Genomic DNA, 27,167 nt, shown 5'->3' with positions numbered 1-27,167 from the left:
AGCATTTAACACACTTTCTCAACCCCGTGTGGCCTGAGAGCTGAGCCTGGAACTCAGTGCCTTGATGCTGAGTAGTCCAGCCACTTTCCCATGATGCTCTACCTCCTCCCCGACTGCTTAACCCGGGCACACCCAGGAGCCAGCGGCTGAAGGCAGGAACACGGGGCCTCTAGAAGGGTTCCTGCATGCGAACATCAGACACACCCCACGAGCTAGGGCCCAGGGTTAGCTCTGGTCTCACATCCACTCTGCAGACAACTCTTAAAACAGTGACAAAGCAACTGCAGGAGAAAGACCAGGGAAGGCAGGACAGTGGGACTCCATCAAAAGAGCCACCACCCCAGGCTGTGGCAGTCCCTTCCACCCAAGTAAAACATACTGTCTAATGGGTAGCGAGTGCCCTGTCACTACATATATTCAATCAAAGCTTGGAGGAGCCCCCTGTCAGGATTCCACAGGGGTAATTCCTACCTGAGGGTAGTTTCATCTGTTGATGTCCTAGGTACCTCCCTTCTGTGTGACTCTGCAATGGCAAATGTACTAGAAGGTTCTGAGAAGCTATGGTGATTCTGTTTTCCAGTATGCCACCTCCATTTCAAATTCTGATTCATTAGCACGACTTCACTCTTTCTCTCAAATCTTGAATACATTTACTCTTCTGATGTTAACATCTCTCCTTTCCTCCCCTCAGCCATTAACTACTCTGCATTCCCTGCAAATGCCTTAAACATACATATCTATGGGGGAGGAGGACTTCAGGCAGAGAGTACCCATCTCAGCCTCAGCTATGAAAAAGGGGAAAAAGAGCAAATTTCCAAGTGGCTAGAAAAATCTATGCCTGGGACAATTCTATATGAAGTCAGGTCTGGCCAAGGGAAGGGCTTTCATTGTTCTGTTGGGTACTGGCAGGAAAATGGGCATAGGCTCCACTTGCAGGTATGTTCCGGCAGATGATGGAGGCTGTGGTCGGTTGTGCTTCCTTCTCTCAGAGATGGGTGTGAGCCCTGGACAGAGAGGTCAGATGGGGCCACCTGGACCTTTAGGGCAAGCTGCTTCCCCACCATCCAAACACGTCATATGCCTTTCTGCCCACTCAGCCCAGCAATCACCAGTGAGGAGCCAAGGAGGGAAGACCCAGACCATCCCAAAGCAAGCCCTGCACCGTGATGTACAGGGTGGCCAGGCTGACACCCAGAGGCCTGGGGTCTGCAGAGCCAGCCTTGTCTTCCTGGAGCAGTGGCAGCGAGACCCCTTGGGGAGGAGTCACTGAAGAGTGCCCCAAAACATGATGGAAGACCAATCTCGATCGGGTTCCTTTAGTGAGATCTGCACAGAAAATTTCCTTAAGTTCAGAGGCCAGAACAGCCTTTCTGCCAGAACAACTCAAAGGGTGGCAGGAGGCTCTCAGAGCAACTGGCACCCAAGCCAGGCCCAACAAGATATCTTAGAAGTCTTGGGTGTATCACAGGAAAGGCTCCTCCTCTGGCAAGAGGACTCCTGAGGCATGCCCTCTGGACCCTTTTAGAAGACTTCTCTCTTCAAGGCCTTTGCAGTCAAAGAGCTTGGCTCAGAGAGCAGAGCCCCACCTGAAATTCAGCTCCCAGCTGCCCCTGATATCAGTGTCCTTGTGTAGTGCACAAAACGCACAACTCTGCTTGGTTTCTTGGCTCAGATGACAGAACAACACGGAGCAAGGGAAGAGGCTTTTTTTCTCCTCCCCTTACGGGCCCAGCAGGTGCCTCAGGGCTGGAGGTTGGGAGCTTTCTGGAAGCTCATCATTCTCAAGGTAGGTGGTAGAAACAGGGTGTGTATGAAGTGTGATCAAAAATATGGTTAATATTAAAAATGTATTATGGTGAAAGACATTGCCACTAATCTCTCTCAAAAGACTTTTCCTCACTTTGAACACACTTATCCATTGTTCTTGTCTCTCTCTGAAGCAGTTCTGGAAGTCCTCTTTTGTTAGTATCTTTAGTCATGCTATTATAGCTGCCGTGATGTCCTGAATTGATCTGAAACATTTACCTTTCATGGTCATGCTGACTTTGGGGAAGAGTCAGAAATCTCATGGCACCAGATCTGTTGAATAAAGTGAATGAGGACATGCCATAATGATTTTATGAAGCTGCCTTTCCTCTGGATGGCCCTTGGCAGCACCAGTCACTGCATTTTTAAAACAATACCTCATAAAGACTCATGGAAGAGGACTTCCAGAACTACTTCAGAAAGTGAAGTTGTGTTTGAAGCAAGGGGGCGTATTTTGAAGGGGATTAATAGCAATGTGTCTTTTACTGCAATACATTTTTTAAAAGTTTAAACAGCACATATTTCGATCACACCTCGTAAGTGTGTATTGGGGGTGGCTGGTATGTGCTGCCATGCCACTGTATGGAGAAGATGGGGACAGAAGATCGGGACAAGCAGGTGCTAGGACAAGAGAGAGAGGGCCGGGTGGCTACACCACAGTGACTGTGGCTGGTAGCCAATTTTTGGGAAGTAAGAGGCTAGGGCTCCCTCAGATGAACAGGACTATTTTAAGTCTCCCCTGAGTTGCTCCTCTACGTTCCCCTCCCTGAGACCTGTCTCCATCAGGGCATACAACACAGCGAAGGCTGGGCGGGGTCCCTGTTTCCTTGTGTCTTCTGGCCCACGCTGCTGGCTCCCTGAGGGCAGTGACTGTTAGGGTCTGTGCTTACTGGGCCAGCCACACAGGAGCCACCTGGGGAATATTATCAGATGAAGGGAGGAAGGGTGACAAGAGGGCCAGTGAGGCAGGGGTGACCACATGAGCTGTGGGGAGGGGGGATATCAACTACCCATTTGCTGGAGTCTGAGGGTCCCTGTATCTCCTCAGTCCCTCCTCTGGAAGGGCCTCAATGGCTGGAGTGGGGATGAGGAGCCCACTGTCATGAAGGGGACCTGCACCCCATCCAGCACTCCAGATAGCCCAAGCAGGCTGCATTAGCACCAGTTCCCGGAGCCACTTCCCTGTACTGATCTGAACTTGCCAAGTAAGGCCATCATCAAGTCCTGTGGGTATCGCCTGGCCTCCTGCCACCTTCTGAGCCACCAAGCACTTCACCTGAGAACACAGAATAGCTTGCTGAAACAGTCCCCAAGCTTACATCATCATCATCATCACGATCGTCATCATCATCATCATCTGGCTTTTCAGACAGGGTCTTGCTATGTAGCCCGGGCTGGCCTTGAACTCACAGTGATCCTCCTGCCTCAGCCTCTCAAGTGCTGGGATTAGACATGTGCCACCACACCTGGTTCCAAGCCCACATTATTCCACTGTTTTACCTCCTCTCAGCTGCCTCAAAGAGGAAAAAGAAAAAAACAAAAGGCAAAAGGCAAAAGAAAGAAAGAAACAAATAACCCCAAACCGCATATTTATGGCCTTTTCCTTGAAAACATTTTACTAATTCCTATTGGACCTGAATTTAATGGGAGGCCAAGTAGGTGTTCATGGGTAGCTTCTGTCTTTTTGGTTAGAGTCAGAAAAATGCCAGCATCTCCGACAGGGTGAGAAGAGGGCGTTGTGCTCTCCAAGCAAGTGAAGGGACTCTGTATCACATCCCTGGATGCCCATCCTGAGCCCACCCTAACTAGGAGCAGAGTGAAGAGGCTGGAATCAGGCTAAGGACTCAAGCTCAGCTGGGATGGGACTGCTCTGCTTCCCCAGGGTCCAGGGGGGAGGCCACGCCCCAGCATCTTCCAGCCCAGCAGCCTGTCTTCCCGCAGCTGGAACTCAGGGGACAAGGTTTCTGGTCCTTCCTTGTTGTCTGCAAGCCCTGTCTCCAAGAGACAAGCACAACAAGAAAGCTGTGGGCACTAATCTTCTTCTTGCTGCGGTATGTGTGGGCTGGGGATGCAGCACCAGCGTTCCCTGGGAGAGGGTTAGAATGCACCCCGACATCCTGAGCTAGAGTCTTCATTTCATCAAGACCCGAGGCGATTCATGCCTGCACTGAATGGCGCTGTCTGTGCAGGAAGAAGCCAGGGGGGAGCACACTTTTGGTGTAGGGAGGCCTCCTGGGTGCTGGTAATGCTCTTTTGCTTAGCAGGAATTCTGGTTTTCTCAGCTGAGTTCAGTTTGTGGAAGTTCATTGAGCAATACATTTATGGTGTGTATATTTAAAGGAAAACACACACACACACACACACACATATACATATACAATACATAGCTGGGTTTGTGGCAGCTGGGTATTCCCAGGAATACTCAGGAAGCTGAGGCAGGAGGAATGCAACTTCAGAACTCTCAAAACTGTGAGGTCTTGGGCCAGGGATTTAGCTCAGTGGTTTCTCCGCCTGCTGTGCAAGCGCAAGGACCTGAGTTCGATCCTCGGTACCAAAACAAAACAAACAAACAAACAAAAAACTGTGAGGTCTTGTCTCAAAATAAAATAAAAAGGGCTCGAGATGTAGCTCAGTGGTATAGCACTTGCCTATTGTGGGTTCAATCCCCAGTACTGCAAAAACCAAACCAAAGCAAACCAAAGCAAATCAAACCAAATCAGTAAATAGAGGAGTTGGGACTGTCAGAGTGTGGAGGTGGCTGGGAGACCCAGCACTGAGCCACACTCCTGTGAGCTCCCACAGAGCAGCCCTGGGCAGAACTGGCTTCTTCTGACAGAGCCCACACCTTTGTCACTCCTGCTACCCTCACAGCCTGCCTTGGGGCCCCTTCTAGCACTCCAGGTGGCAAAGCCGCACAAGTGGCTTGTCCCCAACCCAATTCAACAGAGTAAGGCAATATTGGGCCAGGAATTGCCATCATCATTATGATACCAAACTGACCAGCACTAACCAGTTTTCCAGCCAAGCGTACTCTGCTTTATTAATGTCTCTCTTAGCAGTGTCCAAGGGTGAACACAATTACCTTGGCATAATCTCATCATTCATTCATTCATTCATTCATTCAAACAGTAACTAACATTTACTGAATCTTATTATATGGTAGGCACTAAGTTGTTTAGATACATCACCTCACCTAATCCTTACAACCCTATTTTTATCCCCATTTTAGAGAAGAGTAAACCAAGACTTAGAGATGTTGATAACTTAAAATTGCACAGCTAGGGAGCATTTCAGTTGGGGTTTGAACACAAGCAGTCTGATAGCACAGCCTCTTTCTTTTGCTCTAGACACTTAAATACACTCTGGGGATGCATCAAAAAATGAATTAATATACCAAAATCACTGAAGCATACACCATCAAAGAGTGAGTTTTATCATATATGGATTATATCTCAATTTTTAAAGATCTGAATGCACAAAAATTTTGGTTGGGATAAATGTTTATCAGATCCCTAAGAACATAGCTGATTTGTTTTTATTGATATAAATCTTGATATAAATTTTTATCTAATAAAAAATTAAAATATTTTGAAGAAGAGAATGAGGAGGAAGAAAAGGAGAAAAAGCATAAGAGGCATTTCTATAGTTCAACAGAGCTCAATTTGCGCCTTAGTCCTGCCACCCAACACTGCAGGACAGGTTTTCTGCTTTCTCCTCATGAGGTGTGAAAGCAACTCCTCCCTTGCCAGGTGGTGCAGGGCTGGGAGGAGAGGCCACACCTGGCAGCAGAAAGCTAGTCTCTTGTATATCACAGCAGAAGGTGCAGAACCCCACGAGGGCTCGGACTGGGAAGCCAGCATAAAGCTGTTGACTAGCTCCACCTCCAGCAATGTTCCCTCACCCTGGGAGCTGCAGGAGACCCATCCCGCACCTCATCCTGTCTGTAGAGCCCCTTCCCATATCTCCCATATGAGAGTGGGGGTTTCCCTACACTCTGCAGTGAAGACCCACAAGCCTTCTTTTTTTCCACCTGTCTGGCTCCCTCTTGGACAGGCTGAGCCAGGCTTTTTGGGTCAGGCTGGCTGGGCAGTGTGGGCATCCCCTGCTCCTGGCACCCAGGCACTGCCCTGCACCCAGCACCTCCGCCTGAGCAGCTTTGTGCCCACAGGGGCCACGTTGCCATGGTGACTTCACTACCAACACAGTGTCCAGGGAGACAGCACCATGGAGCTAGATGTGTTTGCAAGACTTGCTGAAACCAGCACTGACGGCTGGGTTGATTCCAGAAAGGGTCAGGGTGTGGGGGATGGGAACTAAGTATAGCTGCTTCCCTTGCAAGAGAGAAAGAGAGAGAGAGAGAGGGAGAAAGCACACAGCCGTGCTCACACAGGCACCCACCTCCCGTCCAGCTTATAATGGCTCCTCCGAGCAGAGGCTCAACTCCTAGAGGGCCTGATCTTGTGACTGTCACAGGTTTCTTCCTGAGGTGGTGCTCATGGTTCATCTTTGTGCCTAGTTTCTATATTAAAAACTAAAAGGAAACCAAAGGGGGCATTCATAGAGCACCAGAACAGAATGATCTGATACACAGCAGCACAACTGAAGCTGACTTCAAGATCTACCTTATATCCTGGCCTTGTTCTTATAGGACAGTGTGGACACCAGGAAACCACACATACTCTGTCTCCCAAACTCATACCTGCACTCACTCTACATCCTGGGGTTGTCTGAATTGTCTCTTGCAACTCATGGCTTCATCTAGTAGGGAAGGATCATATACCCATTGTTCAGATGACAAAACCAAGGCTGTTTTAGATCTATGATCACTCCACTGCCCAGCTTCTTTTTGCTCCCTGCTTGCTCAGTGAGAATTTGCTGGGTCAGCATTTTAGGCCCTGTGGGAACGGGATCAGAGGTACTGAGTAGAAAAAAGGATCCACCTTCTCTGCAACCACAGATAAAGGGAAAACCACAAGGTGTTGACCTAGGATTGTTTAGGCTCTAAATTCAAGAACTTTCTGTGTCTTGGGAGAGGAAAGGTGGGAATCACTGGGTAAGGGACCCAGCTCCAGGCCCTGCACAGCGCACACTTCAGAGCTGATCCAGTTCTCTCCAGAGGGGCTCCTCCACACCTTCTCCCAGTCATGACTGGACTCCCTTTGTGCAGCTTGGAAACACCCAAGTGCCAACGATTTAATTCTCAGGGGTGGTGAGAACCAGGCTCCTACATCTTCCCGAGCCCTTGTGCTCTGAGCTAATGCCGATTTGTAAAGCACTTTATGATTTATTCATTCCACCTTCCCAGGCTTCCCAGGACAACCTTCCCCTCACACAAATGAGCGCAACTCCCAGAATAGAATGTCAGGCTTCATTAAAAGAAAAAACCCGGGTGTGGGGGATGTCCCTTTCTTGCTCCCTAGCCGGCATCACACAGCATTTGTAGAATTGAGGTCAAACTCAAGAAAGCACCCGAGCTGACATATGGGCTTAGCAGGCACATGGGTGACACAGCGGGCTTCTCTCTGGGATGGAGACTCTCTGAGTGGGCAGCTCTTGGGTCTGTCTTGGGTCTCTCTGTGCCCAACACTCCCACTCAGCATGTTGGAGGCATTCCTGGTGCCTGGTGGCAAATGACAAGGAGCTAGGCAGCGGCCCCAGAGGGATGGGGGCCCTGGTGGAACCAGGCTGGAGTTCTGTACACTGACTCCAGGCTGGGGCCAGAGGCAGGTCTCTTGCCTGTCAGGGATGCCACTGAGGGGCTGGAGAACTTGTAAGTTAGAAGTCACCAGACTAGCCCTGGCGCTGTTTTCAATACTGATATTATCAAGGTGTCCTTGAACTTAGGAAGGTGTCTGGAGCCCAGATAGAAGAGGGGATCCTCAATCTCCTCTAGTAACTTTGTCAGGAAGCCCCTTATTCAGGCCTCACCTGTGCTCAGGAAAGCTGAGCACAGAAAAGGGCAATGTCCATGATAGGGCTGGGCTTCACAGGGTACAGAAATTAAGCTGGTGCAGGAATATGGGGGACTTAATGGCCTTGTCAGCTCCTCTAACACTACCAATGCTTCCATGCACAGCAATTAGCATTCTAGGGCCAGAGGGTCACACTCTTTAGGAAACAAACCCTGCTTTTGGACAGGGAACAAAGACTTTTGGGCATCTCAGCATCTCTGGAAGCGGACTCCGGGCAGCCTGAAGCCAGGTGCACAAGGAACTTGTGGCTCTTGTCTTCACCTTCTTAATTCCCAGAAGAGTAAATTAAAGCAGGAGAGGCACTGATGAACTTGGAAGAGAAAACCCTGAGTGGCAAAGTGAATCCTGGAGCTCTATGGGTTGACTGTCCTCCAGGCCATTCCCAGGAGGAGATGCTGACCTCACTGCCCTTCTTAGTGACTGAGGACTTGGCCATACACTTCTCAGTGGAACTTGTTAATACAAGCATATCTGTAGACATCTCCCTTGCTGGGCAAGTCACACTGTTGTCACTGGTAATGCCAACAAATTCTTCATGCCGTGTAGAAGTCAGTCTGATCTAATCATCTACACAAGACAACAGAGGGGTACTGTCACCTAGAACATAGGATCCAGGGAGCCTTCTCCCTTTTCATGTGCTGTCACAGGGACTAGTTGCAGCCCTAAGAGTCCAAGGCATGGGTTGGGGATAGCCTGTTGCATGCTATAGAGGTCTTTCACTTGTGTATGACTCTCTGCCAGCTCTCACATATCATTGCCCAGCAGTGGGCAACTTAAAACTTCAGAGCAGTAAATGGGACCTACAAGAGATGGTTGCACAAAAGAGGGCCTGTGTTGCTCTCAACACCCTGAGAGAAATAGCAACAACAAAGAGTTGCTTTTGGATTTATCCAGTTGATGCTGATGCTTTAACAATCCCCAGTAGCTCTCATCTTCCACGTAGAGAACTGGGTGAGTTAGTACAGCTGGGACAGTAAAGAGACCCAAATGGCTCACCCACAACTGGTGTGGGTCAATGAGACTTTCAGCTGAGAGTTCCACAATTGCTAATTGTTAATATCTAGCTTCTCCCCTCACCCTCATTTTTTCTTTCTATGACTACAGGGCATTTCTTTGGGGATCCAAATTTTTTAAATGTTAATTTATTTTTCAAAATATAGTAAATACATTACACTGTGTTGGGGTTCCTTAAATCATATGTCCTTAGTGAGTACAATACAGCCTCCTTGGGAGCCAGCATATTCTCTCTTCTCTCTCTCTCTCTCTCTCTCTCTCTCTCTCTCTCTCTCTTTTGCTCTCTTTCTCTCTCTTTTGTTTCTTTTGAAATAGGGTCCTGCTAAGTGGCCCAGGCTAGACTTAAATTCAAGATCTTCCTGGCTCAGTCTCCCCGAGTAGCTGGGAATACAGGCTTGCACCCTGCATCTGGTTCAACACTGGTTCTTGAATGTGAGAAACATCATTCTTTTATGTGTGAACCATAGATACACATATAGAACATAGATACACAGTATATCTCTGGTATTAAAACTTCATGGGTGGGATGATTAGGTCAAAAAGGCTCCTGAGGGAGGCAATAATGAAAAAAGATGATTGAAAAATACCACTGAATAGAAAATGAGATGACAATTGTTCTATATGATTCAAGGTTAGCCATATGAACATATTTTATCGGCTGCCATACCGCCACCTGCAGCACCAAGGAGCAGAGCTGACCCCAGCACAGAGGAAGTGAACATTCTGGGGCACTGTACCACCACCCCCAGTGCTGAGGAGGTGAGCTGCACGGGCGCCAGCAGCACACACCCCCACCCCCACCCCGTGAAAATGAGAAGACACTTAAACAAGTCTCAGAACCAGACTCCCAGACCACCTAAAGCAATCCCAAAGGGAAACGAGATGGAACAATCTGATAGTCAACCACCTGGACTCCCTGAAGTGGCAACAAAAGAGGATCTGGAAAAAATGAAATCAGAAATAATTTCTCTGATAACAGCAGAGATTGTGCTCATACTGCAAGACATGATTAATAAATCTAGAGAGGACACAGATAAAAAACCAAAGGTGCTGAGGAACATGATGGAATCCCAACATAGGAAACAAATGGAATCCATAAAACAGAAGCAAACAGATTTCCAGGAGATTAAAGACTCCACTGAAAGTTTACACAGCAGAATGAGCCAATGTGAGGACAGAATTTTAGATACAGAAGATAAGATTGCAATTAGTGACTAGGAAAGAAAAATTTCTTTAAAATAGTAAGGGACCATGAGAAATCAATCCAGCAGCTGCTAGATGATGCAAAGAAGAATAACATAAGACTGATTGGAGTCAGTGAAGAAACAGGAGAGAGTGCAGATGACATAAAAGAAGTGTTCACAGGAGTGATGGCAGAAAACTTCCCAAGCAGGGGAAAAGAACCTGACATACAGATAAGGGAGGCATATAGGACTCAAACTAGCCTTGATCAAAAATATCTACACATAGGCATATAATAGTTAAGATTCCAGAAATCCAACAGAAGAACAAAATTCTGCAAACAGTTAGAGAAAAGAAACAAATCACATACAAAGGAAAGCCCATCAGAATCACAGCAGACTTCTCAATGCAAACCCGCAAGGCAAGAAGAGCTTGGAGTGACGTATTTCAAGCCCCAAAGGAAAACAGCCTCCAACACAGACTGATGTACCCTGCAAAACTATCTTTCAAAATTGATGGAGAAATCAGATACTTTCATGACAAAGAGCACCTTAGGAACTCCATGAATACCAAACCAGCACTCCAAAAAGTTTTAGACAATATCCGAGGAAAAGACAACGAGGATCACAACCCCAGAAAGCTCAGCAGAATGAATCCATTGGGCACGACAAGAAATTAAACGCAAAGGGGGAGAATCCAACAAAAAGAAAAAGTCATAACAATGATAAGTCAATAGGTAACAGTTATAACCATCAATGTTAATGGTCTCAATTCACCAATCAAAAGAAATAGACTGGCAGAATGGGTCAAGAAGCAAGATCCAACAATATGCTGCATACAAGAAACATAATTAATTCAAAAAGAAACTCATAGACTGAAAGTTAAAGGGTGGAAAACAATACTCCATGCAATAGGAAACCGAAAAAAAGCAGGAGTAGCTCTCCTATTTGCAGATCAAGTGGATTTCAAACCAATACTGATTAAGAGAGACAAAGAAGGACACTGCATCCTTGTAAAGGGAACAATCCAAGAGGAAGAGATGACAATCATAAACATATATGCACCAAACACTAGTGTGCCCAACTATATAAAACAAATACTAACAGACATGAAGAAATCAAATAAGCACTAATACAATAGTAGTGGGGGACCTAAATACCCCACTGTCACAAATAGATAGATCAACTAGACAAAAAATAAGTAATGAAATACTAGAACTCAATCAAATTCACAAACAAATGAACTTAACATATGTTTACAGAGTGTTCCAGTTCACAAAATCAGAATACACATTCTTTTCAGCTGCACATGGGTCGTTCTCCAAAATAGACCACATACTTGCTCATAGAACATGTTTAAGTAAGTGCAAAGGAACTGAAGTTATTGCCTGTATATTATCAGACCATACTGCAATGAAATTAGAGATCAATAGCAAAAGAAACTGCAAGAATTTCATAAACACGTGGAAATTGAACCACACACTTCTGAAAAACCAATGGGTCACAGAGGAAATTAAAGAAGAAATCAGACAGTTTCTACAATTAAATGACAATGACAATACAACATATTGGAATCTATGGGACACAATGAAAGCAGTTTTATGAGGGAAATTCATAGCAGTGAATACACATATTAGGAAAACAACCTGATGCTGAACCTCAAGCTTCTAGAAAAAGAAGAGAAGGACAAACCCAAAGCTTATACAGAGGAAATTATAATGATCAGAGCAGAAATCAATGCAATGGAGACTAAGAGAATGATACAGAAAAATCAATGAAGCCAAGAGTTGGTTCTTTGAAAGAATCAACAAAATTGACAAACCCTTAGCCAACCTTATCAGAAAAAGGAAAGAAAAGGCCCAAATCCATGCAATTAGGAATGAAAAGGATGAAATTATAATGGACCCAGCAGAAATCCAGAGGATCATATTATCTACTTTGAGAACCTATACAACAATAAGATGGAAAACACAGGAGAAATGGACAGATTCCTTCATATATATGAATTACCAAAGTTGAACGAAGAAGACCTAAAAATTCTAAACAATCCAATATCAATCATTGAAATTGCAAACATAATTAAAAACTTACCAACTAAGAAAAGTCTGGGTCCTGATGGCTTCACTGCTGAATTCCACAAGACATTCAGAGAGGAACTACTGCCACCACTGTTTAAACTCTTCAGTGAAATTGAAAGGAAGCAATAGTCCTGAATTCATTCCTGGAAGCAAGCATCACCTTGATACCCAAAGCAGAGAAAGACCTAACCAAAAAAGAGAACTATAGGCTAATCTCACTAATGAACATAGATGCAAAAATCCTTAATAAGATACTGGCAAATAGAATGCAGAAGATCATCAAGAAGATCATACACCCTGACCAAGTGGGATTCATCCCAGGGATGCAGGGATGGTTCAACATATGGAAAGCAATCAATGTAATACATTATATCAATAGAGCCAAGGACAAAAAACATATGATCATCTCAATAGATGCAGAAAAAGCATTTGAAAAAACCCAACATGCATTTGATAAAAATCCTACAAAAAATTGGAATAGATGGTCTCTACCTCAATCTGATAAAAGCCATCTATGAAAAACCAACAGCCAATATCATACTAAATGGTTGAAAACTGAAATCCTTCACACTAAAATCAGGAACTAGACAAGGATGTCCACTATCACCACTCCTGTTCAATATAGTCTTGGAAATATTAGCCACAGCAATTAGACAAGAGAAAGAAATAAAAGGAATAAAGATAGGAAATGAAGAGGTCAAATTGTCATTATTTGCAGATGACGTGATACTGTATATAAAGGGCCCCAAGAACTCAACCAAAAGTCTTCTAGACTTAATAATCAAACTCAATAAAGTAGCTGGATACAAAGTCAACACACAAAAATCAATTCCCCATTCCCCTGCCCTCCCTTCAACCCCTCCATCCTTCCCTATTTATAAAAACTTTGTTTCCTTCATTTTCTCATATTAATTCCATTTCCTTCTTTTCTTTCCCCTATCCCTCCCACTTTCCCTTCCCCTTTGCTCTTTTTCTTCCTATTTCACATTATCCATGAACAACAGACTCACTGAGACAGGAATAGGGCAAACAGTTCCTTTTACAATAGCATCCAAAAAACTGAAATATGTAGGAATCAACCTAACAAAGAAATCAGAGACCTCTTCTCTGAAAACTATAGCACTCTGAAAAGAGAGAATGAAGATGATATCAGAAAATGGAAAGACATCCCTTGGTCCTGGGTGGGAAGAATCAACATAGTGAAAATGGCCATACTTCCAAAACTGCTATATAGATTCAATGCAATCCCAATTGAAATCCCAGCAGCATACTTCACAGACCTTGAGAAAACAATCCAAAAATTCATTTGGAACAAGAAGAGACCCAGAATAGCAAAAGCAATTCTAGGTAACAGAGACATGGCAGGGGGTATCACAACCCCCAACTTGAAACTATACTACAAAGCTACTGTGATAAAAACAGCATGGTCCTGGCAAAGAAACAGACCTGAGGACCAGTGGAACAGATTAGAAGATGCAGAAACAACTCCAGACACACTCAGCCACCTCATCTTTGACAAAGGAGCCAAAAACCCTCACTGGAGGAAAGACAGCCTCTTTCATAAATGGTGCTGGAAAAATTGGGTTTCAACTTGCCAAAGATTAAAACTAGACCTATATCTCTCACCATGCACTAAACTAATATCGAAATGGATTAAAGATCTAAATATTAAAACAAAAATGCTGAACCAGCTGGAACAGCAGTTAGGTAGAACTCTTGAAGCCATCAGTGTAGGCAAAGATTTTATGAACAAAACTTCAGTTGCCCATAAACTAGCACAATCAACAAGTGGGATCTCTTCTCATTAAAAAGCTTCTGCACAGCAAGAGAAACCACCAACAGTGTGAAGAGACAACCCACAATGTGGGAAAAAATTTTCACTTGCTATTCCTCAGACAAAGGTCTACTACCTAGAATCTATAAATCTAGAATCTATAAAGAACTCAAAAAAAATCAGACCTCCCAAATTTAAAGACTCAATCCGAAAATGGGCATCTGAAATGAACAGACATTTCTCAGACAAAGAAGTAGAAATAGCAAAGAAACATGAAAAAATGTTCAACACCACTGGTCATTCGAGAGATTCAAATAAAAACAACACTGAGATTCTACCTCACCCCAGAAAGAATGGCTGCTACCATGAAATTAACCAATAACAAATTGCTGTCAGGGCTGTGGGGAAAGAGGAACACTGCTCCACTGCTGGTGGGAGTGTAGACTTGTGCAACAACCGTGGAAACCAGTATGGAGATACCTCAAAGAACTAGGACTGGAAGTACCATTTGACCCAGCTATTCCCCTGCTGGGTGTCTTCCCCAAAGAATTAAAAGAATCATACCACAGTGATATATGTGCACCCATGTTCATAGCAGCACAATTTGTAATAGCTAAAACTTGGAAGCAGCCCAATGGGCCATCAACTGGAGACTGGATAAAGAAAATGTGGCTTTTTAATAAAATGGAGTACTACTCAGCCATAACAAATGAGAAATTAGAGACATTTATAGCTAAATGGATGCACATGGAGGTGATCCTCTTAAGTGAAATAAATAGGACATACATGTGTACATACCGAATAGTCTCTCTAGTGTGAGAAACTCAAAGTGTAAATAAGGACTAAAAGGTATGATGGATAATGTGAAATAGGAAGAAAAGGGGCAAAGGGGAAGGGGAAGTGGGAGGGCTAGGGGAAAGGAAAGAAGGGAATGGAATTAATATGAGAAAATGGAAAAATGGAAACAAAGTCTTTGTAAATAGGGAAGGATGGAGGGGTTAAAGAGAGGGCAGGGGAATGGGGAAAAAATAAGAACCAAGGCAGATTATGTAAAGGTGCAAATTTCCAATGATGAATGTCATTATATTATATACTTAAAATGTACCAATAAATTAATTTAAAAAATTTTATCACACCTTATGAGAGTTACTCAGGTAGATGGGAGGATTTGTTTCCTGTTAAGTGACCTTGACCTTGACCCTAACTCTGGCTGCTGATGTGCATCTGGTGGATAATTCCCCTCCTTCCCCTTCCTGGGATGTCTAGACATTTCTCAGTGGGCTGTCATCCCACAGTGGCCTGTTAAACCCATCACCTTAGTGTTATAGGCAAGGCTTAGGTTCATTTTGGTCTGAAAGTGACATAGTACTTCCCTGTTAAGTCTAAAACAGTAGAATGGGTTTTTTCCTGCCTATCCACATATTTCTGTACATTTCTGGGTCTATATCTGTGTTTGAATACTGAAGTCATCAAGAAATCTTATACTATTGTCACATGCAGAACAACTTACAGTGCAAAGCGTTTCAAAGGTCTTTTCTGAGACAAAGGATCCATCGAGGCCGAAGAGAAATATAGATGCATAGGACAGCATTCCTCCAAGGATTATAAGATTGTTCATATAGGGACTTGACATCTTTATCAGCCTGGCAAGGGAAAGAGATGACACATTTACAGAGCTGTTCGTTTATTTATTCCTCCATCAAATGTTTCCCAGTGCCTCCTAGGTGTGTGCAATGCTATCTAAAGGAGAGGAGAAAAATGGAAGCCTTGGTTTCCTCTCCTTCCTCATCCTCACCCTCTTGGGCCCATTTACCTCTTCATCAACGCACCTCAGACAACTGTATAATTTCTACTTGTTGGTTTGCCTGCCTCCTTTGTCAAGTTCATCTATCATTTCTCTAGGGAGAGCTTGTTGCATCAACTTCTTCATCCATTTTAATTTTCAAATTTTCAAAATGCAAAAGCATGAAGTCAATAGGTTTTGAAGTTGAGGGGCCTTTTACAGTGAGGAGGGAGACTCCAACACCACATCTCAAGCAGACATCTTCAAGGTGGTCTGCGGGTGAGTATTTAAGATTGCTCAGGAACTGTGCTCAGTGGGTGTTGAATAAGTACCTCCTCTGCTTCCCTTTGTGAACTTCGAAAACTCACTGTTCCATGCACAAAGTGGCCACACAGTTACCAGCCTCTCCCAGGCGGAGAAGGGAGCCCCCATTTCAACCCCCCACATTTATCTTCACCAGGCCCCAGTTGGGGCACTGTGTATATCCTCAAACTCTACACATATCCCTTTTACTTCCTTCAGGAATCCTGCCCAACAGCTAGAACTTAGCTAAGCCCTCAGTGAGCTAGAGTTTACCCCCAGAGGTCCTTGGTTCCCCCAGCACAATCAGTTCAGAAAGTCCTAGGTTTTCAGGCACCCCATGGTCCAGGTCCTCATTTGTAGAATGTAATTATAGTCAATTGTCCCCTGAACATTTTTCTTTCTGCAATTCTATTAATCGTTCACATTTTAAACATGTAACATGTCAAAGTGATAGAAGTACAAAGCCTGCTGCTTTTTGTGGGGGGACTACACATAGGCTTTTGAGTTGGAAGCACTTGGACCGGGTCTTGGCCCCAGCCACCCTTTAGAGGTGCAACCTTAGCAAGTCACTTAACAAGGCCGAGTTTCTTCAACTGTGACACAAACTAGTTGATCATGCTGCCCAGGGCCCATATGATGCTGAATGGTACTGGGCCCTCCGGTCCTTCCATAAGCCATGAAGGTGGTTTCACTCTCATTACCACAGCACACTGGGGAGGGGACTCACCAGGAGGTGGGGCCAGTTTCCTGGAGGAGGTAGCCTTTTAAGGATGCATTTAGGAAGGCAGAAGTAAGGGGAATTTGAAATCACAGGAACATTTATTTCCTATCTGCAGATTGTTTAATGGTCCAGACAGTCAAAAATTTTCCTCTACATTTGCCTTTTGGGAAGAATATGGTAATTTTCCCCCAGGAAGCCAAGAGGGGGTAATTACAGAATTAAAACAGTTTAATCTTATGGCTGGGGCAGCTTGCTGATGGGAACTCTTTTTAAAATTTTTATTAATTTTATTGGTACATTTGAGGTATACAATATAATGACATTCATCATTGGAAATTTGCACCCTTACATAATCTCTCTTGGTTCTTATTTTTTCCCCCTTCCCCTGCCCTCCCTTCAACCCCTCCATCCCTCCCTATTTACAAAGACTTTGTTTCCATTTTTCCATTTTCTCATATTAATTCCATTCCCTTCTTTCCTTTCCCCTACCCCTCCCACTTCCCCTTCCCCTTTGCCCCTTTCCTTCCTATTTCACATTATCTATTGTACCTTTTAGTCCTTATTTACACCTTCAGTTTCTCACACTAGAGAGACTATTCGGTATTTACACATGTGTGTCCTATTGATGGGAACTCTTAAGGTGTGCAGGGAGGCAGGCTGACTCTGAGAACTGACTATGTGCCAAGGCCTTGTGCAGTATGCTAACAAGTACGGTCATCATTAAGGTTTGTACCGATAAAGTAAAAGTTGCTTCAAGTTTTTTGCAGCAATGTATGTATTATTGTGATAAGTAAAACAACAAGCAGACAAAACCCTACTTTGTTCTTCAGGAAATAGGTTTAACAACTGAACTGCTAAGAAAAGGTCCAAAGGGGTAGGGGTAGTCGGAGGGGCAGGGGAAAGGAAAGAAGGGAAAGGAAAAATGATGAGAAATGGAAATAAAGTCTTTTTATAAATAGGGAAGGGTAGAGGGGATGAAGGGAGGGCTAGGAATGGGGAAAAAATAAGAACCAAGATGCATCATGTAAAGGTACAATTCCCAATGAGAAATGTAAATGTGTTGTATACCTACAATGTACCAATAAAAGAATTTAAGTAAAAAAAAACTGAATTCCTTCAAAAAACTCCCAAAATAAAAAACCACAAAAGCCTAAAGCCCCAAACCTTCTCATTTGCAAACTGAGAGAGAAACAAAATAAAACCGTTTCCCTTGGAATTGGGTTCATTCCTGGCAGCCTATGAGGTGACAAATGTGGCTTCTGGGCAGGATGGCAGAACTGTGGCATGTTCCTGGGTGGGCACCGAGGCTGCCCCCAGGTGGTGCATGCTCTGACCCCCTGCTTGACCTCTCCCACGACAAGGAGGGGGCTAGGTTTAGGGATCTGTGAGGGAAACCAGAGAAGCTCGTGGTGCCTGGTTGACAGTGGTACTGAGTGGTGGCCTGTTCTCCCCACGCTGAACAGAACTGAGTGAGGCTCTCCCCTGGGGGAGATGAGGGCATGTATTGGGGAAAACAGGTCAAGGCAAGAAAGCAAAGGGACAAGCACTGCTGCACATGGACTGCAGTCCTCTGCCACGGAGCTCCGGGGCTCTCATCTGTAACACAGGGGAGAATCAGGAGGGAACAAGATGATATAGGGAGGGGCTTCCTGGACTGTCACATGTACCAGTGGGAGTCCTTGTCACCAAGTGATCCTCTCCAGTGAGGGTTCCCAAAGTGCAGGGGGCAGAGAAGCTGGGGAATTTTGTCTTCTAAATCTCTGCTTCTGGACACTGAAATATGCTGGGCAAACCCAAGCTCTGGGAAAGCCAGTAGACCCTCCCATTTATTTAACTCAGCCTTCCCTGTGCAACCAGCATCCCTCTCTCTGTGAACATGTGTGTGTGCACGTGTGTGTAATGTATGCAGAACACTTAAATCTTTACAGGGATCAGGTAACACACTTCAGAAAACTCTGCCCTAAAATCTTCCATGCCCCTGGATAATATGTCATGTGATGATCCTACACTTGGACTATACGGTTTATCCATCCAGAGTGTGTTGTTCCAGAGCAGGGTATGAACAGCTTACTTCTGGTTCCGATTCTTGATGTTGAAGAAGAGAAAAGCACTGGCCATGATCATGCCAAGGATGGTGAGAGCAGAGAGAATGCTGTAGAGAGGTAGGGAGATCTTCCGCAGCTGCTCCAAGATGATGGTCTTGTCCTTTGGTGGTTCGGATCCTACAAAGTTAAGAGAAGACATCAGTCAAACCCAGTATACAGTCACTGTCCAAGGATAATTTCACCTGGGTGTCCTTGACATTGGCCGTACTCCTGCACACAAATTCTATGCCAGGCTCATCCCCGTAGTGGGTGAGCCGGATCCAGTGGTTGGCCAGTCTGCCCAGCAGGGAGCCTGAACCAGGACTCATTTCTTTCTCCAAATAGAATCAATAAGGGATTTGTGATGCATTTAATAGCTATTAGAAGACAAGAATTTGATTTGGTCTAATTACACTGTTGAAAACCCATCACTATTCATCCCCAAAGGTAACAGCAGCTTGGAAGGCACAGGGCTGGGTGATGTGACCAGTTACCATTGAGGGTAAAGAATTTGGCTTTGGCTTCAAGGACTCTGTTTCCATTCATATGTGATAAATGATCTCCCCTCAACAAGGCAGGCACCCTGCCTATCAATGCTAGGGTGACATATATGTGCTCTGGCTACAGGTTTTCTGCCTCAAGGTCATTGTTATAAAAGCTCTTTGGTTTTCTTTTTCCCTAAGTCTTGCTTGCTATGGGAAGCAGAAGCTACCTTCCCTTTCACGCCGTGCTAGGGCTGGAAGAAAACTGTGGGGTTCCATCTCACTCTGTGCCTGGAAAGCTTCTCTGCTAACTCTTCAAGGGCACCAGGAACCAGGGGGAGCCCGAGTCTCTGAGCAAATACAACTTCCTGCAAGGTTGCAAAAATTGCCCTGATTTAGTTTTACCAGGCACAGTCTGGTTTGGAGTGAGGGATGTAAGGACACTGCCCACCCCGCCCAGCTTCCTAAAAATCCCCCTTTTCTCTTACCTATTTCAGGTTCAGTTTTGCTGTGGAATTGTAAAACTTAGGGATTTTTTTTTCTCTAGTGGGGATATGGGGAATTTCCTAGGCGCAGGGGTGTGACTATGGCTGAAAGTCCTGGGAGGCCCACAGGGGTCAGGAAGGCCCCATTGGCAATTCCACGGGCATCAGGCTCAGTGATACCTTCATTCCCAGAAGACAATTTAAAGATGGGTAGATGTAATGGTGGGGGCAAAGAATCCCCGAAAACATCTATGTCTAAAAACATTTAGTGGATAAAAGGAGTTTGAACTATTTAAGAAATCTTGGATAGTTGCCAGGTTTGAAAACAACCCATGGACAGCAACAACAACAATAATAGGAATTTCAAGGGCTGAAAATCAGGGCTAAAGCAGATACAAGGTAGATATAGTATCATATTTTGCTTCCAGAAGTGATAATTTAACATTGAGAAACTTTTTCTCCTCTAGCTGCATTCTATTCATCTAGACTGCCTGTTTGTTGAGAGGCTGTTATAGTTCAGATTTCAAATGCTTTCCCAAAAGTCTCATGTGTTCAGAGGCAGGGCTTCTGCAAGGTGATTGGATCACTGGGTGCTCATCAGTGGATTCATTCATGGCTGAATTTGCTGTTAAGAGGTGAGGCCTGGTCTGAAGTGGCAGGTTACTGGGGGTGTGACCTAGAAGGGTATATTTTTGTCCCTGGCTCCTCTCTTCTTTCTCACTGCTTCCTGGCTGCCTTGGGATGAGCAGCTGTCCTCTGCTATGCCCATCTACTATGCCATTTCTGCCTTGGAGCCACCCAAGCATGGACTAAACCCTCTGAAACTGTGAGCCAAATAAACCTCTCCTTGAAGTTGCAGTGTCTGACATTTTGTCCCAGCAATGGGAAAATGATTAGTACAAGGTCTTTCTGGCTCTAAAACTCAACAGCAGCCTTGATAGAACTTGGCTGGAAACAAGTCCCTTTCCAAGCAGTGAGAAGGGGAGCTGAGGTTTGGATCAAAGGTTATGTGACCCAGTGAGTTTGTAGCCTATTATTTAGTAACAACTTCAGAAAATTGACACCATATTTTCCTCTTTATTCCACTTTCCCTCTCCCCAAACTGGTGCATCCACTAGGCATCAACTAAGACATCACGGAAGTCAAATGGTCCTGGTGGCTCAGGTGTGTTAGTAGCAGCAGTAGTCTTGAGTTTTCTGGCTTTTCATTTGGTCCATTCACTCCCTACTCATCCATTCAACATCACTTGTTCATTCAGTCCCCTTCTACATGTCAGGTCTGGTGCTGGACACTGATGGTACAAAGATGAGTGAGACATAGCCCTCCCCTCAGGGAACTTACACACTAGCCATGGGGAGGAAAGCAATAATAAGCAATCATATTTACTGAAAGCTTACCAGGGGATGATATAGAGATTATAGAAATTAATAAGTACAGATTTTAATATGTAGATATATATTCTCTAAAACTAAAGACAATATAGAGTCTAGAGATTTCCCACTTGATCTACCAGCCGTATGGGTTGTTAAGATCATTCTCATTTTACAGAGGGGGAAATAATTTTGTAGGTATTAAGTGGCTTCTACAGCTAGTAAGTGACATGGGATTTGAACTCAGATCTACTTAACTCTGAAGCCTGTGCTCTAACCACTGGACAACTGACCTCAACTGATGGGCCCAGGAGGTGTGATGACTCCAGGCACCGAAAGGCCAGAGCACCAAGCAGGAGCAGAAGGTAAATCCCCTCAGTGCAGCAGGAGAGGCTGGGAAAGGAGAAGTGTGGGAGTAGAGTCTTGGGACCCCAGTAGGACTTTTGGCTCTCACTAGGGAGACAAGGAGAAAAGGGCATTCTGGGCTGAGGCACAGGCAAGGGCACAGTGGTGTCTTGGCATCAAGGAACTGTAAGCAATTTAGTTGGGAGACATTTGAGAGTGGAGACAGAAAAATAGGAAGGGGTCCCTTCACAGAGGCCTTGGGGGCACATCTTATATTAAGACCTCCTGACTGGGAGCACTGGGGACCACACAGGGCTCTGAGAGGTGGGGCATTCTTGACTTTGGCTGCTGAGGGCAAAAAGGACTCGAAGGGGATAAGACAGGTGGGGGAAAACACATAGGGGTGAGTGTAGGAGTCTGGGTAAGAGAGGCCCTAGCTGAACCCAGGCAGAGGCGTGGGCAAGGGTTGGGCTCTGGCCTGACTCTGGAGCTGTCCTGACTTGGCCTTGGGTTCACCTCCAGGCTATGGGGAAGGAATGGGAAGCAGGAAGTAGGCCTGGATGGCAGGGCCTGAGTGCAATCAATGATGGGCTTCATGTTGCTGACTATTGTTTAGCCATTGTCTTTGCTTTTTGTTTTTGGTTCCCCACTTCAATTTTGTTTCCCCTCTCAGTTATGTGTCTTTTATTTTGTACCGAGATCTTTCCTTCAATTTCTAAAGCCATAATCCTTGTTCAGTAAACGCCAATCTCATGGGTCCAGGAGCAGACAAACCTATCTTGGGGATCAGAACCTCTGTAGTTAGATCAGGCTGTGCCTCTTATGTGTGAATTTGGGGTGACATACTTTCTGAGCCATTTTTTCAGCTGTACAACACGACTTGCTGCCCACTTTTCAGAGACTTTCTGTGTCTCCATGAAGTAACATGTGACTATGTGGTTGGTAACAGCTCCCTCAGGTAGGGTGGGAAGGCCCAGCAGAGGGCAGAGGCATACTCAGGAGTCACTCTGGAGTTCTGTAATATTCTCAATCCACTGGTATGTTGTGACATGACAAAGGCTAACCAAAGAGTCCACATAATTCTGGTGCCTCGAAATAAAGAAGGAACTCCAGGCACAGAGAACAACTGTCCCATTTTCTGTTGCCTAGTGGAATCAAAGTAATAGTTTCAAGATGTCATGGATATAGCAGCTTCTTCTATTGTCATTCAGAGTAGGCTGCCCATCCATCCATCCGTCCAATCACCCATCCACCTACCCATAAGCCCATCTGTCCATCCCTCCATTCCTCCATCCATCCATCCACCCATCCATGCATCCATTCATTCATCCATCTACTTGATCAATCATGTATCTGTTTTTTCATCAAGTATCACCAAGCCACTAACACGTGGTAGACTCTGATGCCAGGAATTTAAAATCAAATAGGATCCACTAAAAGACTGTGGTCCAATCATTTAGTAACACCAGTGTGAAACAAGAGTGGCCATAGGAGAGACAGAGAAAAAAACTGTGGAAGTAAATAGAAGGGGGGGGGCATTGGTTCAACTGGGGGTCAATTAGGGAAGGCTGTACAGAGGAAGTATCATCTAAACTGGTCTGGAAGCCGAGAAGAGCTCTTTAGCAGGAAAGGAGAATGGCTTTTGGAAGACCACCAGGTAGAGAGACAGAGAGAGGCCTTATTGCAAACCCAATCAGACCTTTTCCCCAAGGAGGAGACAGAGCTAAACAGACCACACTGGGAAAGAGTGACTCTTGGCCATCCAACAGTTTAAACACCTCAGTGAGCACTTTATGCAAATTCCAGCAACCTGTTGCAGGAGCTGGAAGCCAAGGGAGTCATTTGGACCATGAGCTCAGTGAGTGAGTGAGTGAATATGTTTAGGATGTTCCCTTGACCACTAAGGCCAATGAGTCTGTTATCCCCAGCCCTTGCCTGCCTTACCTTGGAACCTGATGGTGTCGTTGATGATTTCCAGTGTGTCAGCCACAGCGTTGTACTCTCCCACCTTCACTTCCCTGCTATCTGTGAGACAAGAGATAGTGGCCAGTTATAGGGGGTTTGGGTTGTGTCCAGGGGTCCTATTGGAGGTCATCCCCCCCTATACACCCTGAGTGCATTCTTGAGGGCTTCTTTCCTCTAATGTCCCTACCAGGTAGAATCACCAAGCCTCCAACTCTTTTAAGAGTAGGGAGAATATTTCTCCCCCTAAGCTGGATTCTGCTTGTTTTCTTTTCTTTTCTTTTTTTTCTTTTAGTACCAGGGATTGAACTCGGGTCCTTGCGCTTACAAGGCAGGCGGCATAACCACTGAGCTAAATCCCCTGCCCTAACCTGGGTTCTGCTTGTCACCAAGATCTTCCTGACCACTGAGCTGAGCACCCTGCAACTTTCCCCTGCTCAGCTGGCTCTGCCCTTAGGACTACAGGGACAACTTCTCCTCTATCTCAGGATAACTCCAGAAACTAAAAGACAAAGACATACCATCCTCATGGCTCCAGCCCCCAATCTCTCCTTACAAACTTCATTTCTTTTTCCTACCCGACCTGGGCCCTTCCTTGGGGCACACCACTAAATGTTACCATTTTTCAGATGGTTATAGACACAAGGACTGACCAATGCACTTTAGGCATGATTGGTCAGCAGCAAGGAGAAGGGATCACCCTCTCCCTCATTCTAGACATTTTAGTCTTATGAATGGATTCTCAGGTGGAATTAGCACCTTTCAGAAGCCACATCATTGTTCACTGTCATACCAAGCACAGTCTCCCACTGCTCTTGGCTCCTTATGTGGACTTGTTCAGAGTGTTTTCAAACCCAAATGTACCTTCAAATATACTATTCTCCTCCTCACTATTCTGTTGGGCTTGGTTCACTGCCTTGATCACTGTCAAAGATAAAGAGAATGAGAACTGGCCTAGGGTGGTGGCAGGAGGACTGAAGAAGAGAGATCGGATTTGATAAAAGCTCCCCTCTCCCAGGTAAAATAAGAACAGCTGGATGATTAAATGGGAGATGAATGAGGAGCAAGCAAGTCACCCAGGATTCTCAGGGTGGCAGGGTTCAGGTACCATTCCATGAATGAGGACACAGGAGAGGGCTAGATATAATGGGGGAGGTGATGAGTTTCAGTTTGGAAGTGCTGAGCCTGAGGTGCCTGTGGATTGTCCAGGTGAAGATGTTCTTGAGTCTGGAGCCCAAGGCAGAGGAAGAGACTGAAGGCAGAGGGCTGAAGCTATCAGCATGGAAGCTGGGAGCTGGAGCAGGAGGTAAGGGAAAGACCCCAGGGAAAACAAACCTAGAAAGAAGAGGGATCTAAGCACAGCACTGGGGAAGCACTGACCTCTGGGGATGAACAGAGCAAAGCTTCTCTGGGAAGAACACTAAGACACCAAGAGCAGTGTGTTGGGAGAAATGGATAGCTTAGAAGCCAAGGAAAGGATCATTTCATTGATGACACATGCTTCTAAGAGACTGGCATGGTGAGCCCCTTAAGCTGCACCCAGTAGATTTGGTGTACAGCAGATACTGGTGACCACAGGTGAAGCAGATTTGGGGAAAGGTTGGGAGTCAGAAGAGGGAAGGAGCCATGTAGGAGTGAGAGTAGACCCTCAGGGCGAGCAGATCTTGGCAAGGCCAGGGAGCAGGCATTCACTGATCTCCTATAGTGAGTGCTATGGTTTGGATATAGTTTGAAGGCGTCCTCAGCAGTTCCCTGTGCTAAAAGCCTGGTCCCCACTGTGGCAGTGTAAAGGTGGTTAGGCCACTGGGGGCATCACCTTCTGCTGAGATTAATGTAGTCCCAAAGGGACCCTGGTCAGTTCCCATGAGAATGGTTGTCAGAGGACCCCTGGCACCTCCCTTGAATCTCTCTTCCATCCTCTGCTTGTCAGTCTCCTATGAGCTCCCGTCATTGTGGTGCCATCCAGTATAAGGCCCTCACCAGAGCTGAGTAGGCACTGGCACTGTGGTCTCCAATCTCCAGAACTGTGAGCTACACAAACCTCTTTTCTTTCCGGAGCACCCAGCCTCAGGTATCTTGCAGGTGCAGGTAAATGACTGGTGCCTTTTGAATGTAATAGCTTTGGAGAGGAGGGTCCACTACACCTCCCCAAGAAGGATCCACACACAATGCAGGTGGGTCGCCAGAGCTGCAGACCTGACCAGTAAAATGTCCAGAGCTGATAAAAGAATTCTAAGTGGGCACCCGGAGAAACTGCTTCCTGGGCTCCGGCATGGAGTGAGTTCCTTTGTAGAAATGCAGGTGTACTGTTAGGGCCTTATAAACATTCAGGAAATGGGACTATGTCACTTCTGCATGCTTCCTCTGACTCTAGGGGGTGGGGGCCTATGAAAGTCACTTCCTTCTCCCTGCAAGGCTCCCCGCCATTTGCGGAGGTATCATATTGTGCAGTCAGCTATCTCTTGCCTGGGTCACCCAGCACCTAAATGTCACATTAGCACACACTGCTGGGGGCTCCACCATCCTGGTCTGGCCTTTTGAAGTCCTCACCCCTGCAGATGCCCCATTCAGCTTCTGCTGCTCAGAGGAGATGGCTTGATTTATTTATTTGCCATGGGGAGCGGCACATGAAATATGCAGGCTGATGAGAATAAATCATTAGGATCCTGGAAAGTGGCACCCCACTGCATCCTAGCCCTATGGCCCACTCCTCTGACTCACTAGCCCGGCTGTATGTACTGTCCTGTGGCACCAGAATAATGCTTAGCTTCCCAGGACAACCATAATCACCATAATTTCTCTCCAGGGGCAGTATTTGGAGGCGCAAGGGTGCTTCCCAAGTTCTGTTCATGACAAAGAGTGGTTCAATCGGGCATTATCCTCCGGTCTGTAGAGGAGGGAGGGGCCTTGAATAGGTTAAGTCACTGCTGGGAACCAGGTGCGAGGCAGACACCTGAACTTGGGTCTCCTGGTTCTGAATTCAGTATCTTTTTACCACTGATGTTGAGCAAGGACGCTGGTCATCCAGTCTACATTTATTAAGTGCTTACTGTGTGCCAGGTCAGCCCAAGGTATTATATCATAAAGAATCCCTCAACAGCAGTGTGGTAGGTAGTAGAAGGTTAAAGTTATTTTTATACCCTTGACTTTGAACATCCTAGATGCTAACGGGATATTATACAAAGTCCTCTGATTTAACTCTTATTTATTCATCCAACAAATGCTACTGGTCACCTGTTATGTGCCAGGTTCTATGCTGGGAGCTGGACATACAAAGATTTTAAAAACAGGTCATAGTTCCTATTCTTGTATATCTGTAATTGAAATCAGGAACTTTCCAGGTTGCTCTGAGGGTTACATAAGAAGGTAGGCAAGCACCTAGATTGCAGCTTACCTAACAGGATGTACAATTCATTGCAGTTATTATATTCATGATAAAAGTAACTGTGAGTTATTTGTTATGTCCATAAACACTATGCTTTCTTACTGCCATTTGTTCCCCATAATTGTCCCTCCATTTAGAAGCCAGCTTTTCCCTCTCTCTACTAAATCGATACACCCAGGCCTACCTGTCTCTTCCAGGAAGCCTTCCCTGAGTACTGCTGTCCCTTCTGCTTGTCCTGGTTGCTGTAGGCTCAGGGCACTGGGTCATAGCTCCTCCTGTTGGAGCAATTTCCTGGGTGTGTCCAGGTATTCTGACTCCTGTTGGCCAGGGGATTCCTGAGTGGGTCCTAAGGCTTTGCTTCTGACACCCTGTCTTGTCCCTCTGCACTCTGCCCAGGACTCCCCCTGGGGCTGCAGAGGGAA

At 45.5% G+C, this 27,167-nt stretch overlaps 1 protein-coding gene across 2 annotated transcripts in view; it reads right to left on the bottom strand.

Moving 5' to 3' along the window:
- Positions 1 to 27,167, bottom strand: part of Gabbr2 (gamma-aminobutyric acid type B receptor subunit 2) — a 367,556-nt gene that overhangs the window by 66,560 nt on the left and 273,829 nt on the right. For both annotated transcript variants that reach the window (XM_087183622.1, XM_004864946.4), the window contains exons 9-11: positions 23,343 to 23,423; positions 18,704 to 18,854; positions 15,336 to 15,468 (exon numbers count right to left, since the gene is read on the bottom strand). In XM_087183622.1, the coding sequence (XP_087039748.1) occupies positions 15,336 to 15,468; positions 18,704 to 18,854; positions 23,343 to 23,423 (365 nt within the window). The remainder of the gene's footprint in view (positions 1 to 15,335; positions 15,469 to 18,703; positions 18,855 to 23,342; positions 23,424 to 27,167) is intronic.

This window comes from Heterocephalus glaber, unplaced genomic scaffold (genome assembly GCF_053883595.1).
Source record: "Heterocephalus glaber isolate CG9 unplaced genomic scaffold, H.glaber_assembly_v1.0 deba00001481, whole genome shotgun sequence".
Taxonomy (NCBI): Eukaryota; Metazoa; Chordata; class Mammalia; order Rodentia; family Bathyergidae; genus Heterocephalus; species Heterocephalus glaber.
This window is presented reverse-complemented; position numbering and strand designations above follow the sequence as displayed.